The sequence below is a fragment of the Mus caroli genome, unplaced genomic scaffold (genome assembly GCF_978045245.1).
Source record: "Mus caroli unplaced genomic scaffold, Mus_caroli_1 scaffold_7, whole genome shotgun sequence".
NCBI classification, from domain to species: Eukaryota; Metazoa; Chordata; class Mammalia; order Rodentia; family Muridae; genus Mus; species Mus caroli.
In genome coordinates this window covers 89562628-89574836 of record NW_028227262.1, presented here as the reverse complement: position 1 = coordinate 89574836, position 12209 = coordinate 89562628, and the positions used below count along the sequence as shown (strand labels likewise).

The 12209-nt window shown below is 39.1% G+C and overlaps 1 protein-coding gene across 1 annotated transcript in view; it reads right to left on the bottom strand.

Moving 5' to 3' along the window:
* Nucleotides 1-310: 310 nt before the first annotated feature.
* The window catches only part of Gprin3 (GPRIN family member 3), an 84411-nt gene continuing 72512 nt past the window's right edge, over nt 311-12209 (bottom strand). Inside the window, exon 2 of the mRNA XM_029478310.2 lies at nt 311-10727. Within this exon, the coding sequence (XP_029334170.1) occupies nt 8327-10618 (2292 nt within the window). The 5' untranslated portion in view covers nt 10619-10727 and the 3' untranslated portion in view covers nt 311-8326. The remainder of the gene's footprint in view (nt 10728-12209) is intronic.

Here is a 12209-nt window from a genome sequence, read left to right as displayed (position 1 = left end):
ATTTGTAGACAGACATGATGCCATAATACTCATACTTTGCATTTTGAATATTACTGTTTCTCCATTGATCAAACATTGTAGTTCATTTTGATCTTTCTCAGAGGATGTACACAAATGATTGCCATGTTGACAGAATTCTCTAGTAATATTGAAATTTATATGCATTTTTCAAAGGAACACAGATTTCACTTATGCAAAAAAAAATTGGTGAACATCAAGATTTCAGGAGCTCATCACAGGTAAACTGGCCATTCACAGTCATCATGCAGTGTCTGTATGGTTGGCTAGCCTTTCCCATTTCTCAGGTGTGAAGACCTGATTTAGTTCCTAATCTGAACAGGAATTACAGATGATTGTGAGCTGCCATGTGCCTGCTAGAAATCAAACACAGACTCTCTGGAAGAAACAGTAAGGGCTCTTAACCACACAGCCATTTCTCCAGCACCAGCAGACACACACTCCACACAGCCATCTCTCCAGCACCAGCAGACACAGACTCCACACAGCCATCTCTCCAGCACCAGCAGACACAGACTTGAAAATGCTAACATTAGTTCACTTTTTCCCAGGAAAATATTCTAGGAATATCCAACTGTTAGGGAATATATGTGTATTCCAATGTTATTCAGAATCTTTAATGAAAAGTTGTATTTGTAGTTTGTGAATGGAATTCTCTATCAAGGGGAATTCTGGTATTTCCATTTATATTGTTAGCCCAGCAATTAGTTAATACAGTTTTTAGTGTCATGGAACCTGGCTCAAATTGAACTAACTTTTAACCATGTCAGTCCTGATCTTTATTTAATAGATGAAATTTTCCATGGAAAGAAATTAGTAAAATTTGATCAATTCCTTAAGAAAAACTGTGATAAACTAGGTATTTCTGTTCCAAATTGCCACTAATTGGATAATGGTATTGGCCTTGGTATTATTCTGTACAGAGTATCAGTGTGTTTCTTAAGGAACTCCCAATTGTCTTGTGATATCTTACTATAATTTGTTTTCATTTTGATCTCTTATTTCTCTTTGGTTTGGGCACATACTGTTTTACTAATTTCAAGAGAAGGCCTGTGATTGTCTCTTCGTTGAGTCATTGTATACACTAGAGAAATCTGGAGATACTTCAACGAGGATGTAAGCTTCCTCTCAGGCTATGCAAATAAATATTGGTAAAGGCCCAAATTCAGCTTTCAAAATATAAGTGGTTTTCCTCAGTGTGTGTCATTTCCAGATATTGTTCCGAACTTAACAAATAGCATTAATAACTCTGAATCTGTTCAGATACCAGACGTAGTGAGATGCTCAATAGGCTCTGTTTTTATTACTTGTAAAATCTGCCACTTGGGTATATCATTTAAGGAAGAGCATCACATTTTCAATATTGATTTGTGCAAAATAGGAAAGTCATGAAAGGTGTAACTATTACTTGTTTTGTTAATAATTTATTCAAAGGTAGCAGTTTAAATAAAATGCATTTTGTGTGCACATCTCTTTGGATATGCCATTTACATTTGGTTATATGTGTATTTTATGTGTAGAAAATGAAAATACATATTGATTAGCCATTTTGAGGCTTTTGATTTATTATTTCTTTGTTCTGCTTTTCTGCAATTGTTTAAAGAATTTTGATAATTCATACAAGGTATGTACACAATCACACTCATGGTATGCACATACTGTCACACAATTAACACAGAGCATGTGTGAGGAATCTAAATCAACCCAGTGGTCAAAGAACTGACCTTACTTGTGACCAATGGCATATGAAATTAGCTCTGGCATGTTTAGTAATATGCCAATGTACCAACCACTCCATTCAGCCTTTGTGGTAATTCTGCAGGCAACTCTTATGATGATAAAGAAACAAAGCAAAATTATGCCCAGTTCCTCCTGACTTTGTACTGAAAGAATTAATTCTGTCACTGAATGCACACATACACACTTTTGTTGATTTTATTAACTTTCCTGCATGTACGTAGTTGGTGATAGGAAACAGCCTTTAAATGAGCTATATCATGCTATTTTTTTCTACACATAAAAGTGGCAAAGCAATTACCCACAGACTGTATACACTTATAGGATGTACGAATGTTCCACAACCACCTACAGAATTATCACATATTACTACAACAGAGGTAAATAAATATAGAGATTTAGTAATTGCTACTGGAGAGTTTTCCTTGAGTTTTCAGGCATGGTTGACTTTTCTTATATTTAATAGCAGGTATCTGTAGACCCCCTTATAGCAAGCCACATTAGTCTTTCCTCTCTTTTAAGGACAGAGGTTCAGGTCTAGAATACTACTATTTCCCAACATATGTATATCACTTAAATACATGATTGAAAGTGACTTATGCCAAGATGTGGCCTAAATGAGTACTTGTGAGTCTACACTGAAGTCATCAAGATTGCCTCTGGATAAAGACCAGTGCCTTCTGCCCATCCACACATCTCCTTCACAAAGTGTCTTCAAAAGCCATGTGAATCAGAAGAAACTGCTGAACTACTTACAAGTTTTTCTAAAGAAGAGACAGGTTATTTCAAAAAGAAAAACAAAAACAAAAGTTAATACTAGCAGCAATGTAAACAAAACAAAACAAAAGCAACCCCAAACCAAATTATAATTTTCTCCCTAGTTGGGGGAAAAACTGATGACATTTCAACATTGAAGAGATCTAGATCAGACCTTCTTTCCCATTTAATTTTTCTCTCATACACATAGATCATGAGACAATCTTATCATAATTACTGTTTTGTTGATCATCAGTGTCTTTTCCTGAGGTGCAAAATATGTGACTTAATTCTCAATACTTTGCAGCCAATCAACTTTGAACTTGAGCCCAGAAAGACACTTGATGAATAATTAGTATTCAGAAATCATCTAGAACATTCTCTGTAAGGCATCATTTGAGGTTCTTTTGCTAAAAAGGGCTCATGTTTTAGTACTTTTTCATTTGGCAGCCTGTTTCTCATTGATAAGTCTTGCAATCAACTAGGCTGAGTTGAGTTAAGTGAATTTTATCTGGCATGCTAGTGTCCAGGAAGAGAAATTTCTATAAATTCTTTGTTTGTTTGTTTGTTTGTTTCGGACCAAGTTCCTGGTTGAAGCTGATTTGAGTTTGAATCAATGGCTCCTCTTCTGCCATGGCTGCCATGAGACATGGGCTAATCTTTGCTCATGGTCATTGAGCTGCTTTTTCATGTGAAGCATCTAATGAGGCTTTCCAACAGAAAGCTGAAACTGTGCCTTCATGTGCCCTTTGAGTTACCGCTAATCTTCACAGAGCAAACTATAATTACATAATGTGTGATCACAGCTGATCCACTTGCTGGTATAACTGCTTCTTTTGGGCATGATATTGCTTGGCTTTAGTTTCATAGTCAACAGTCTTTATTCTTAAATTGGTTTCCGTGATATCTGAGTCTTAGAAAAAAAAATGTGTAAATAACATCTTGTTGTATCATTCTGGTCCCCACCATCATCTCTCTGAGTCCTCAGTTATTTGTATGTCCTTTATAATTGCTGTCACCTTGCTTTTTTTTTTTTAATACTAAGTCTTTTCCAGATTGCCTCTTGTTTGTATATGCACACAGATGGACTGGAGTTACTTTAAGAGAGGTTATTCGGTTGTGGCAAGTGAGAGCTGAGCTGGTGAGTGTTCACTGTTAAACATAGCAATATGTCACTATGAGACAGAAAATTCCCACTCTAATTTTTTCTTTATGTTCTTAGTTATTGCAAATCAAAAATCTGATTTCCCATAGCCAAGGAATACTTTCTGTTTCAAAGGTAAGATAGTGTTCATGGAAGTCTGTTTCAGTATTTACAAAGCTATTTTGCAAAAAATGTTCAACATTCTGTGGTTCTTTGTAAGCCTGTGTGTCTGTAGGGATGTCTTTTGGGAATCACTCATCAGTTGCAGAAATTTGTTAGAGGAGGGTATGGTCCCAAGGATAGCAGGAGATTCCCAGACTGCAGGTTTTATTTACCATGGAGCAGCAGCTGACCTGCATTGGGAGAGAACCAACAAAAGAGGCTGCCCACACATCAAGGGACAGTGCTAACAGAAAACAAAATTTTCAGGTATAATCGTGACACAGTAGATACTGATATGAGCAGAAACAAGGTTTCGGATTCATTGATTCACCATGTAGACAAAACTGTGGCAGTGACAATAATATCATTAGCTCACTTTAAGATACTTCAGAGTTAAGTGTCACCACACTGGGGAATTCACAAGCTCATTTTTCACACACCACAAAGAGCAAAGCAGGAGAGAGGAGACAGCCTCATCTCCATGGCAGCCTTGTAGATAATTAGTAAATCTTAGTCTACATAAGGCCATGACTGGCCAGTATTCAATAAAAGCACATAAACCTATACACAAATGTTATTTCTAATATACTGTTTTCTTTATACTGATCTGAAAAAGTAGACAGGAGATATGGTGAATTATGTCATACTAGAAGGGGATCTTTAAAAAAACACTTTCACTGTACAAGTAAAAGGAAACACATTGCTCACATATTTGCAGTAAATGTAACAGTAAATACAAAGAAACCTGTACAAGAGAGATTAAAAGCACACTTTCACCTTTCTAATAAAAGTAGACATCCCCTTGTGTTCTGTTTTTTGGTATGGTATATACACAATGGCCAGAATGATGAAGCAAAACAGTACAAACTGGGAACAGCAAAACTGCAAGACTTTGGGATCCATATAAACTACAACTTCCTTATCCTTATCTTTCCACATTAGGATTCAAGTTCAAAGTTCAGACTTTAAGTAGAAGCTTTACATGTGCATTCAGTCCAACTTCAGTTTTATACTCAATCTATAACACAGGAAATATAGATATCTAAAGTAAGGTGTATGGGATGATTTTGAAGAATAAAAAAATTGTATCCAAGATAAAATTCCATTCAGTATAGCTGAACTTGGCATGAAGGAAACATATGAATCTGGTTTACAACTATTTCATTTTGACATACATACACATGGGTTCTGATTAACTTTGATGCCACAAAATTTTATGCCATTGATTCAAAACTCAAGTTGATCAGTATTTTACTATATGTTACACAGGTGGCCATGACATCAAAACCAACTAATTAAAAATGATGTTATTATAAAATCATTCACAATAAACAAATTACAATGGAAGCTGGAGTGTTTGTCTTGTGGTCATAGAAACAGAACAATCACAGTTTAAATAAGAACTCTAGTATTTTCTTGGTAGGTGGTATAACATCTTTATATTGTAAGTGGTGAATGAACTACTAGACCCTGAGTTCCACTTCTTTTATTACTGGTGCCAGAAATATTATCTACTTATTTCTTTAATAAAAAATTTACTACCTATATTTCAAGATCTAAGATGTATTAGGAAGGTAAAAATGACATGTGAAAGAAATTAATGTTATAGTATTTGGACTAGGTCAACTCAAAGCCCCAGATCTGGGCCTCAGTGATATCTGAGATCTACATCATCTATGAACTCTTGGGGTGTGTAAAAGCTGATCCAAACTGGATGATCTCCATGACACAGGGCAACAATAGGATAACCAGGAGGAATCCCAGTAAAGAGCCAATATTGATGGTATTACAGAAGCCAGAGAACTTGAACCAGACCAATGATACATTGCAATAAACATTTGCAAGCAAGGATGTGTGTACAGAGAGATATACTGTGGGACACATTGTGACATACTACAGCTTCCATGATGAAATGGTTTTTATGTTTTGTTTTATTTTTGTTTGTTTGTGTGTTTGTTTGTTTTCGGGTGAGGTGGCAAGGGTAGATGGCAGTTATGAGAGGAGAGGAAGATAAGTGGAATTGGGGTACATGATGTGAAAATCACAAAGAATCCATAAAAAGGTTTTAAAAGAAAGAAAAAAATTAATGATAGACATAAATAACTCTTAAACCAGTGTATGTCACACAGATAAAGCAAGAACAGTGATAGAGTGATATCAATCTATCTTGGCAGATAGAGTCTTTCAGGAAAGCCATTGTGTGCCTACCTGGATGAAGAAGTCCTATGTTTCATGGACTTATGGAAAAAGAAAAAAATTAAATAGGGTTTTATTATGTGAGTATGTATGGATAGGTACCATATGAACACCTGAGAAGAGTTGCAGCTTAATGTATCCATCTGGAGAGGCAATTTCCACGGATTGTTCTAAAACCTCTCAATTTTGTAGGATGCAAAAGGAAAAAGCGAAAATCTATTTGTGCCATTTTGTGATGTTTCTAGAGTCTTTGTCCAAATGAAGAATGTAGTTCTCGTATCAAAGAAAACCAAATTTACTAATCAAATATTTCTTCTTAAGGTTTTGCTTTGAGAGGCACCATACCAAAATGAGCAGTTTTGATTTACTGAATTTGGGGAAGATGCCGACAAGTCTTTCAGGCTAAACAATCTAAGTATTGCATATTTACTTTAAATCTGCAAATATTATTGCTGATTAGAATTATCTTTTCTCTCCTATTTGACCGTAGGAACAGCCTGTTGTAGCACTTTTCGGCTAAGGATTCCTAGGGGCCACCATCTGGAGTGGACCCTGTGGACAGCTGCTCCTGTGTGCTTGTGTATACACCGTATGAGTGCTGACATGTGACAGAAGGCCTGGGTGTGTGTAAGATAGGAAACAGAAAAAATCCTGGCAAAGGTGTGCGAGGCAAATAACTACTTACAGTAAAAGGGAGAGTTTTATTCTAAATCTCTAATCATTAATATAGGAATTTGATTGGTAATTTGACAGTAATTCCTACTTTATAAAGCATCCTTAATAGAAGCCAATTAGTAAGAAGCTGAAAATGTGCCTTATTAAGAAATTCATTATAAGTTCCAAGTATAACACTGTAATTATCATTCTCCAACTGGAAGGGTGCTGTCACCATGGCCTACTTATGCAGTTACATACTCAGTTAAATTGCTCTTGTAGAAATCAAATGCAATATAGCTCAGGATTCAGAGCACAGGTATAACTTTTATGTTTTTAATCTAAAAATAGAAATAAACTGAAAGAAAAACAAAACAGATATGTGGCTGTACCACTGATATTTGAGTCTTTAAAGGAAAAATAAGATACACGGCAGGTCCTGTTTTCTAGCTCATCAGGAGTGATTTTAGCAAAAGTTGTTGCTTTTCCTTCCACATCTAAGTCTGAAGTGTTAACTGCAACCTTCAGATTAGCTTTGTGTAGATGATGAAGGCTGGGAGGAAGCCCTGCCCTAAACCTTCACCATGCTCCTTCTTCATCCTACCCCAATGCACAAGCTGCTGCTGCCACCCCAACTCAGTGAGTCAAGGATGTTCCCATGCATGTCATTCCTGGAGAAACCAGTGAGGGAAGATGGCCACCCAAAGTTCAAACTGTGATTTCATGAAGACCTCTGAAGTGTAAGAGTATGTCTCTTAAAAGTGATGATTCTGAAGCAATCTAGGTTGTACATTTGAGCAATCAGAACCTGTTAGCAGAGGACACACTTACAATACAAAATTTAACTATCCTCCTTAGTCTCAAGACTCCAGTCACAGACACTTCCTCTAGTGTAAGAAAATATCATTTTAATGTGGTCCAAAGCACAGGGATGCGCTTTGCAGGAAAATGTATATATATAAATTTATGTTTAGTACAGGCAGTATTCATATCTGGAGGTATAGGTAACTTTTCTAACAAGAACTTGTTCACATAAAAAGGGTTAGCTTTAGATGTCTATAGCCAGTTCATATTTGTTTTTTTTAATACGTTTTTGAGTATTTTCATTTTATCTTATTTGTCCCTGGGATAACATACATTTGATTTTCAAGTTTTCACATGAAGGTTCTTAAAAGCTACTTAAACATTTGCGGTTCTAGCATCCTCTTGTGGTACTAGCAACGTTTTGTGGTACTAGCATTCTTACTTCAGTAATACCAGAAATTACCACAGTGTTGCTAATAGTTGTTTTTGCTAGTTTTAGCGTAAAGCAGGCATTTTAGTGGAAATACCATCCTGTGATAGACTGAGGTGAAAATACCGAATGACTTGTGTGTATAAATAATAATGTCTTTAAAAACCACAGTGACGATCATTTCTTCTGAACTCGTGCTAGCTGTAAGCTTTGCTTCACTATTGTATTCTATCAGTGGGAAACAGCATTTTATTTGTGGAGAACCCAACAATTCCTAATAGCTAAGTTTTAAATCTAATAGTTGCTTTTACTCCTAGGTCTCTCAGAAAACAACAACAAACCTAAAACAAAACAGAAATCCAAACGTCTAAGCTTTGACACAGACACAAGGAATACCACAGCTCGTACACTAGTGCAGTTCCCTTTTAGTCCAGCACAGAGGATGGAGCAGGGCGGACACAGCAGTTGGGGCGCCGGAAGTTTTGCAGCATGGACTGCAGAACACCATGTTGTCTCCCTTTAAGCTTCTTACTTGAAGAAGAATCTGAGGAAATTGACCTTCGAGTTTGGCCACTTTGTGTTTTAACTATCTTCTCATGTTCCTTAATTTGTCTTTGTAAATGGTTCTGGATGGCAACTCCCAGGGACTCCGGGTCCAAGGAAGCACCATACACTTCCCAGGTCATGCCCTGGTCATCCCACACCACATCCCTCACTCGCTTGGACTGTTTCAGATGCAGCTTGGAGTCTGCACCCATCTGTTTCTTCTTCTCTCCAGGTGTGAGGCCCACCTGGGCAGCAGCTGCTGTCACACTGAGCTCCTTCAGGAACTCACTGACCCGGCTGCCCCTGCGCGGGCTGGCCTTGACTGAGAGAGAAGGGGTCCTCTTACCTGAGCCTGGGCTCGAGTCACCTGTGCCATCTGATGGCAGGCTCAGACTCATGACGGTCTTGGGCTGCCTGTGTTCTTCCAAGGTGTTCTGTTGGCTCTTTCTCCCTGGGGAGGGTGCAGGATTGACCTCTAGTCCCTCACCTTCATTTCCCTGAGATTTAGGATTTAGCAATAGGGTTTTGGCATCTAGGGTGTTGGTGGCTCCAGGTGCATGGTCTTTCACAATAAGAGGAGACGCAGGCTTCTTGTCCGTTGCACCTTTTTTATCAGTGGGGTCCAAGCTCTCCGGGGGGTGGTCTTTGTTTGCACCTCCACCGGAGTTGGACAGTTTGCAGCCTGACTCTGCTTTGTGGTCATTTGCAGTTTTCACTACAATTTCAGGTTCCCTGGGTCCGGAGTTCTGCAACCCCTGATTTATCTCAGCTTGACTCCCTGATCGGAGGGAAATCTGGCCAATGGGGTTAGCTTTCTGGAAGTCAGGATTAGTACCTTCAGGCTGTCTGGAGGTTGCCTCTTTGCTTGCTGATAACCACAGGTCTTCCTCTGTTTCCGTGTTTTGACTGGAGGTCACATGGATCAGTGGGGATTTAAGGCCTTCAGCTGGTTGGCTCGCTGGTTTGCATCCCTCTTTGAAAGCTGCAGGAGTGGCAATGGCTGCTTGGATATGCACCTGTGGTACAATGCTGGGGCACTGCCTTGACTCCTGGGAGTCTACCATGCTGTTAGAGAGTTCCAACAAGTGGTTCCCACTGCCCTTGCCATGGCAAATGACACGCAGTTGCTCCTGCCCATTCTCCAGCTCAGGAGCAGGATTTTCCTTTAAATATGCAGGGAGGATACTGGGGCTGGTAGAGACAGACCTGCTCTCCACACTTGCCACTGCCTGTACCTCAGCATCTTGCCAAGCCCTGCCAGGGACCTCCTTAGCCTCGCTTTCAGCTTGGCAGGTCATTGTACTGGCTTCTTTAAACCTTGACACAGGATACTGTGCTGGTAGCAGTGCCTGCCTTGCTTCGGAAGAACATGTGGCCCCTTTGCTGGTGAGGGGGGACGGTGGAGGGTTTTCCAACCTTTCAGCTGTGGTGTTCAAGGCAGTGGCAGAGGGCTGTTTGTTCTCTGAGCATCCCCCTCTTACTGGAGGTTCACTGGACAGCGCTGTGATGTTATTGATGACTTTCTGCCCTTCCCCCTCAGGTCTGTCTGCAGAAGGGGATGCTATATCTGGAGTCTGTAAAATTCCCTGGCTGTTTTCTGGAGAAGGAAAATCACAGAGCCCTTCTTGATTTTTGCTGCTGCAACAGGTGACCCTGGCAGGACAACTTGGCTTTTCAGGGTTCTTGCCGTTTGAGTTTGCCTCGGATTTCACCAAGGAACCTTCAGGTACTTCACAGGTGCTAGTTTTTGGTGCATCACTTTGGATGGCATGGTGAGTGTGCTGGACTACAGATATTGAACATGGCGCAGATATAAGTTCCTTTTGTGCAGTAGCGTTCAGGCCTGGTGCTGCGGACTCCTTGCTTCCATGAAGCAGGAAGTCAACAGTTGTTTTCTGTTTGGGAGACACTGGCTCTCCCTCACTGAAGACACCAGGAGATGCCATGTCTTGCTGGCTGGACTCAGGCACACAAGCTTGCATCAGGGCTTGAGCAGCTGCACTGAGCCGGAGGCTGAGTTCTGCAGGAGCATTGGCAATGCCACTAGCATTCTTATCTGGCTGAGCTGGTTGTGGTGAGACACTCTGCGGCTCCCCTCGAGACTCTTCCTTCCCAGAAGCTGCCACTATCGAAGCTTTAGTCACCCTCAGAGGGTCAGGTACAGTCCCCATGGGACCTCTCTCCAAGATCACTCCAGTGTCTGTTCCAAGTATGCTTTCCACTGGGAAGTAGTAGGAACTCAGAGGGAAGCCATAGGGATGAGTTCTCGGCTAAACTGGCCTGTGGAATAAAGAAAGCAGTCCGATTAATATGCTTACTTTTTGGGGAAAAAAGATCACACAAGCTCATTTTCTACTTGAAACTAGATTGATAGTGCAGGCTGGTCGTCCCAGACCTCAGAGGACAAAGGCAGGAAAGTCACAAGTTCGAGGCCTGCCTGGGCTAGAGTACAAGTGGAAGGCTGGCCTGGACAAGGCAGTGAGACTATCTATCTTAAAGCGTAAGAAAAGGGTTGGGATATAACTCAGTAGCATAGAAGCTTCTAGCATATTCAGATGACATGGGTTCAATCCCTAGGACTGAAAAACAGTTAATCATATAGTAACACAATGACACACGCAAGAAACATAAAACACCACCAACAAAAGTCTCAAATCTGGTGATATAAAAATCTACTTGAGGTAGAAAAACTCCAAAAATTTATTCTAACTGTACTAATATAATTTTGACTGGTTTATATCTGCTTACACTCTAGTGCTATTTATTAAATGAGTTTTTAATATGACTACCTTCCATAGCTATTTCAGAAGTCATCATTGTAACCAGATTGGTCAGAATCATAAAATCCTGCAGTGCTACTGGAACTAAATCTGTGACACACTGAGTAGGCCACGAGGTGATCTAGAATTTTAGCAACAGAGTATCCAGAGATGGGTCTGGATTGAAATGGGATTTTAGTCTTTGATAAAAGAGTCATTTCAAGTCTGCTAAAGAGTCTAATAGAAACAGCTAACAAGTTATCTAGAAGGAAAGACAAGGAGGGTATATCTTTTTAATCATATTTCAGATAAAAAATCCTAGATGTATTTATATAAACTAGAGAATTTAAGTGTAAGACAGAAGTAAAAGTCACTTAAGAATTAAAATCTTAATAATTATCAGTGTAAAATAGGGGAAGCAATAATATGTGTTTATGATAAAACACAAATTTAGAAAAAACAATAGATAGCTAGATGAAATTTAAGATTTTTGTATAACAAAAAGTTCCATAATATATATTTTGAATTAAAGATTTGTGAAAAAAGGGTTGCAAAAATTGGAAGTCATTTGAAAAATATCTATATTATATCAAAATTCCTTAAAAATTTAAAAGAAACTCCTTTCCCATCTGTTGGGAAAGTGGGTAAAAGAATGAGAAAGCAAAGCTAACAAGAAGCCAAAGAACCCAAGATATAAAGGGCTAGTTCATTTGTCATCAAATAAATGCATAGTGAGATTTAACTCTATAAAACTGTATTTGCAAAGAAAGCTGTACAGGAAAGACTCTGAACGGTTGCAGGCCTAAAGGCACATGGCTATAGCTTTCCGAGGGAAATAATTTTGTTGTTAAAGCACATCCCTGAGTGTATGAAGCAAGGTCTATCAATAGAACAGTAAATGGATAAATGGCATGCTCATTCAAGTGTTATTTGTGGGAGCTAAACCCAGGGGGGAAAAAAAGGCTAAGAGAAGGAGTAGGGAGTATTGGGACATCATCTCCCA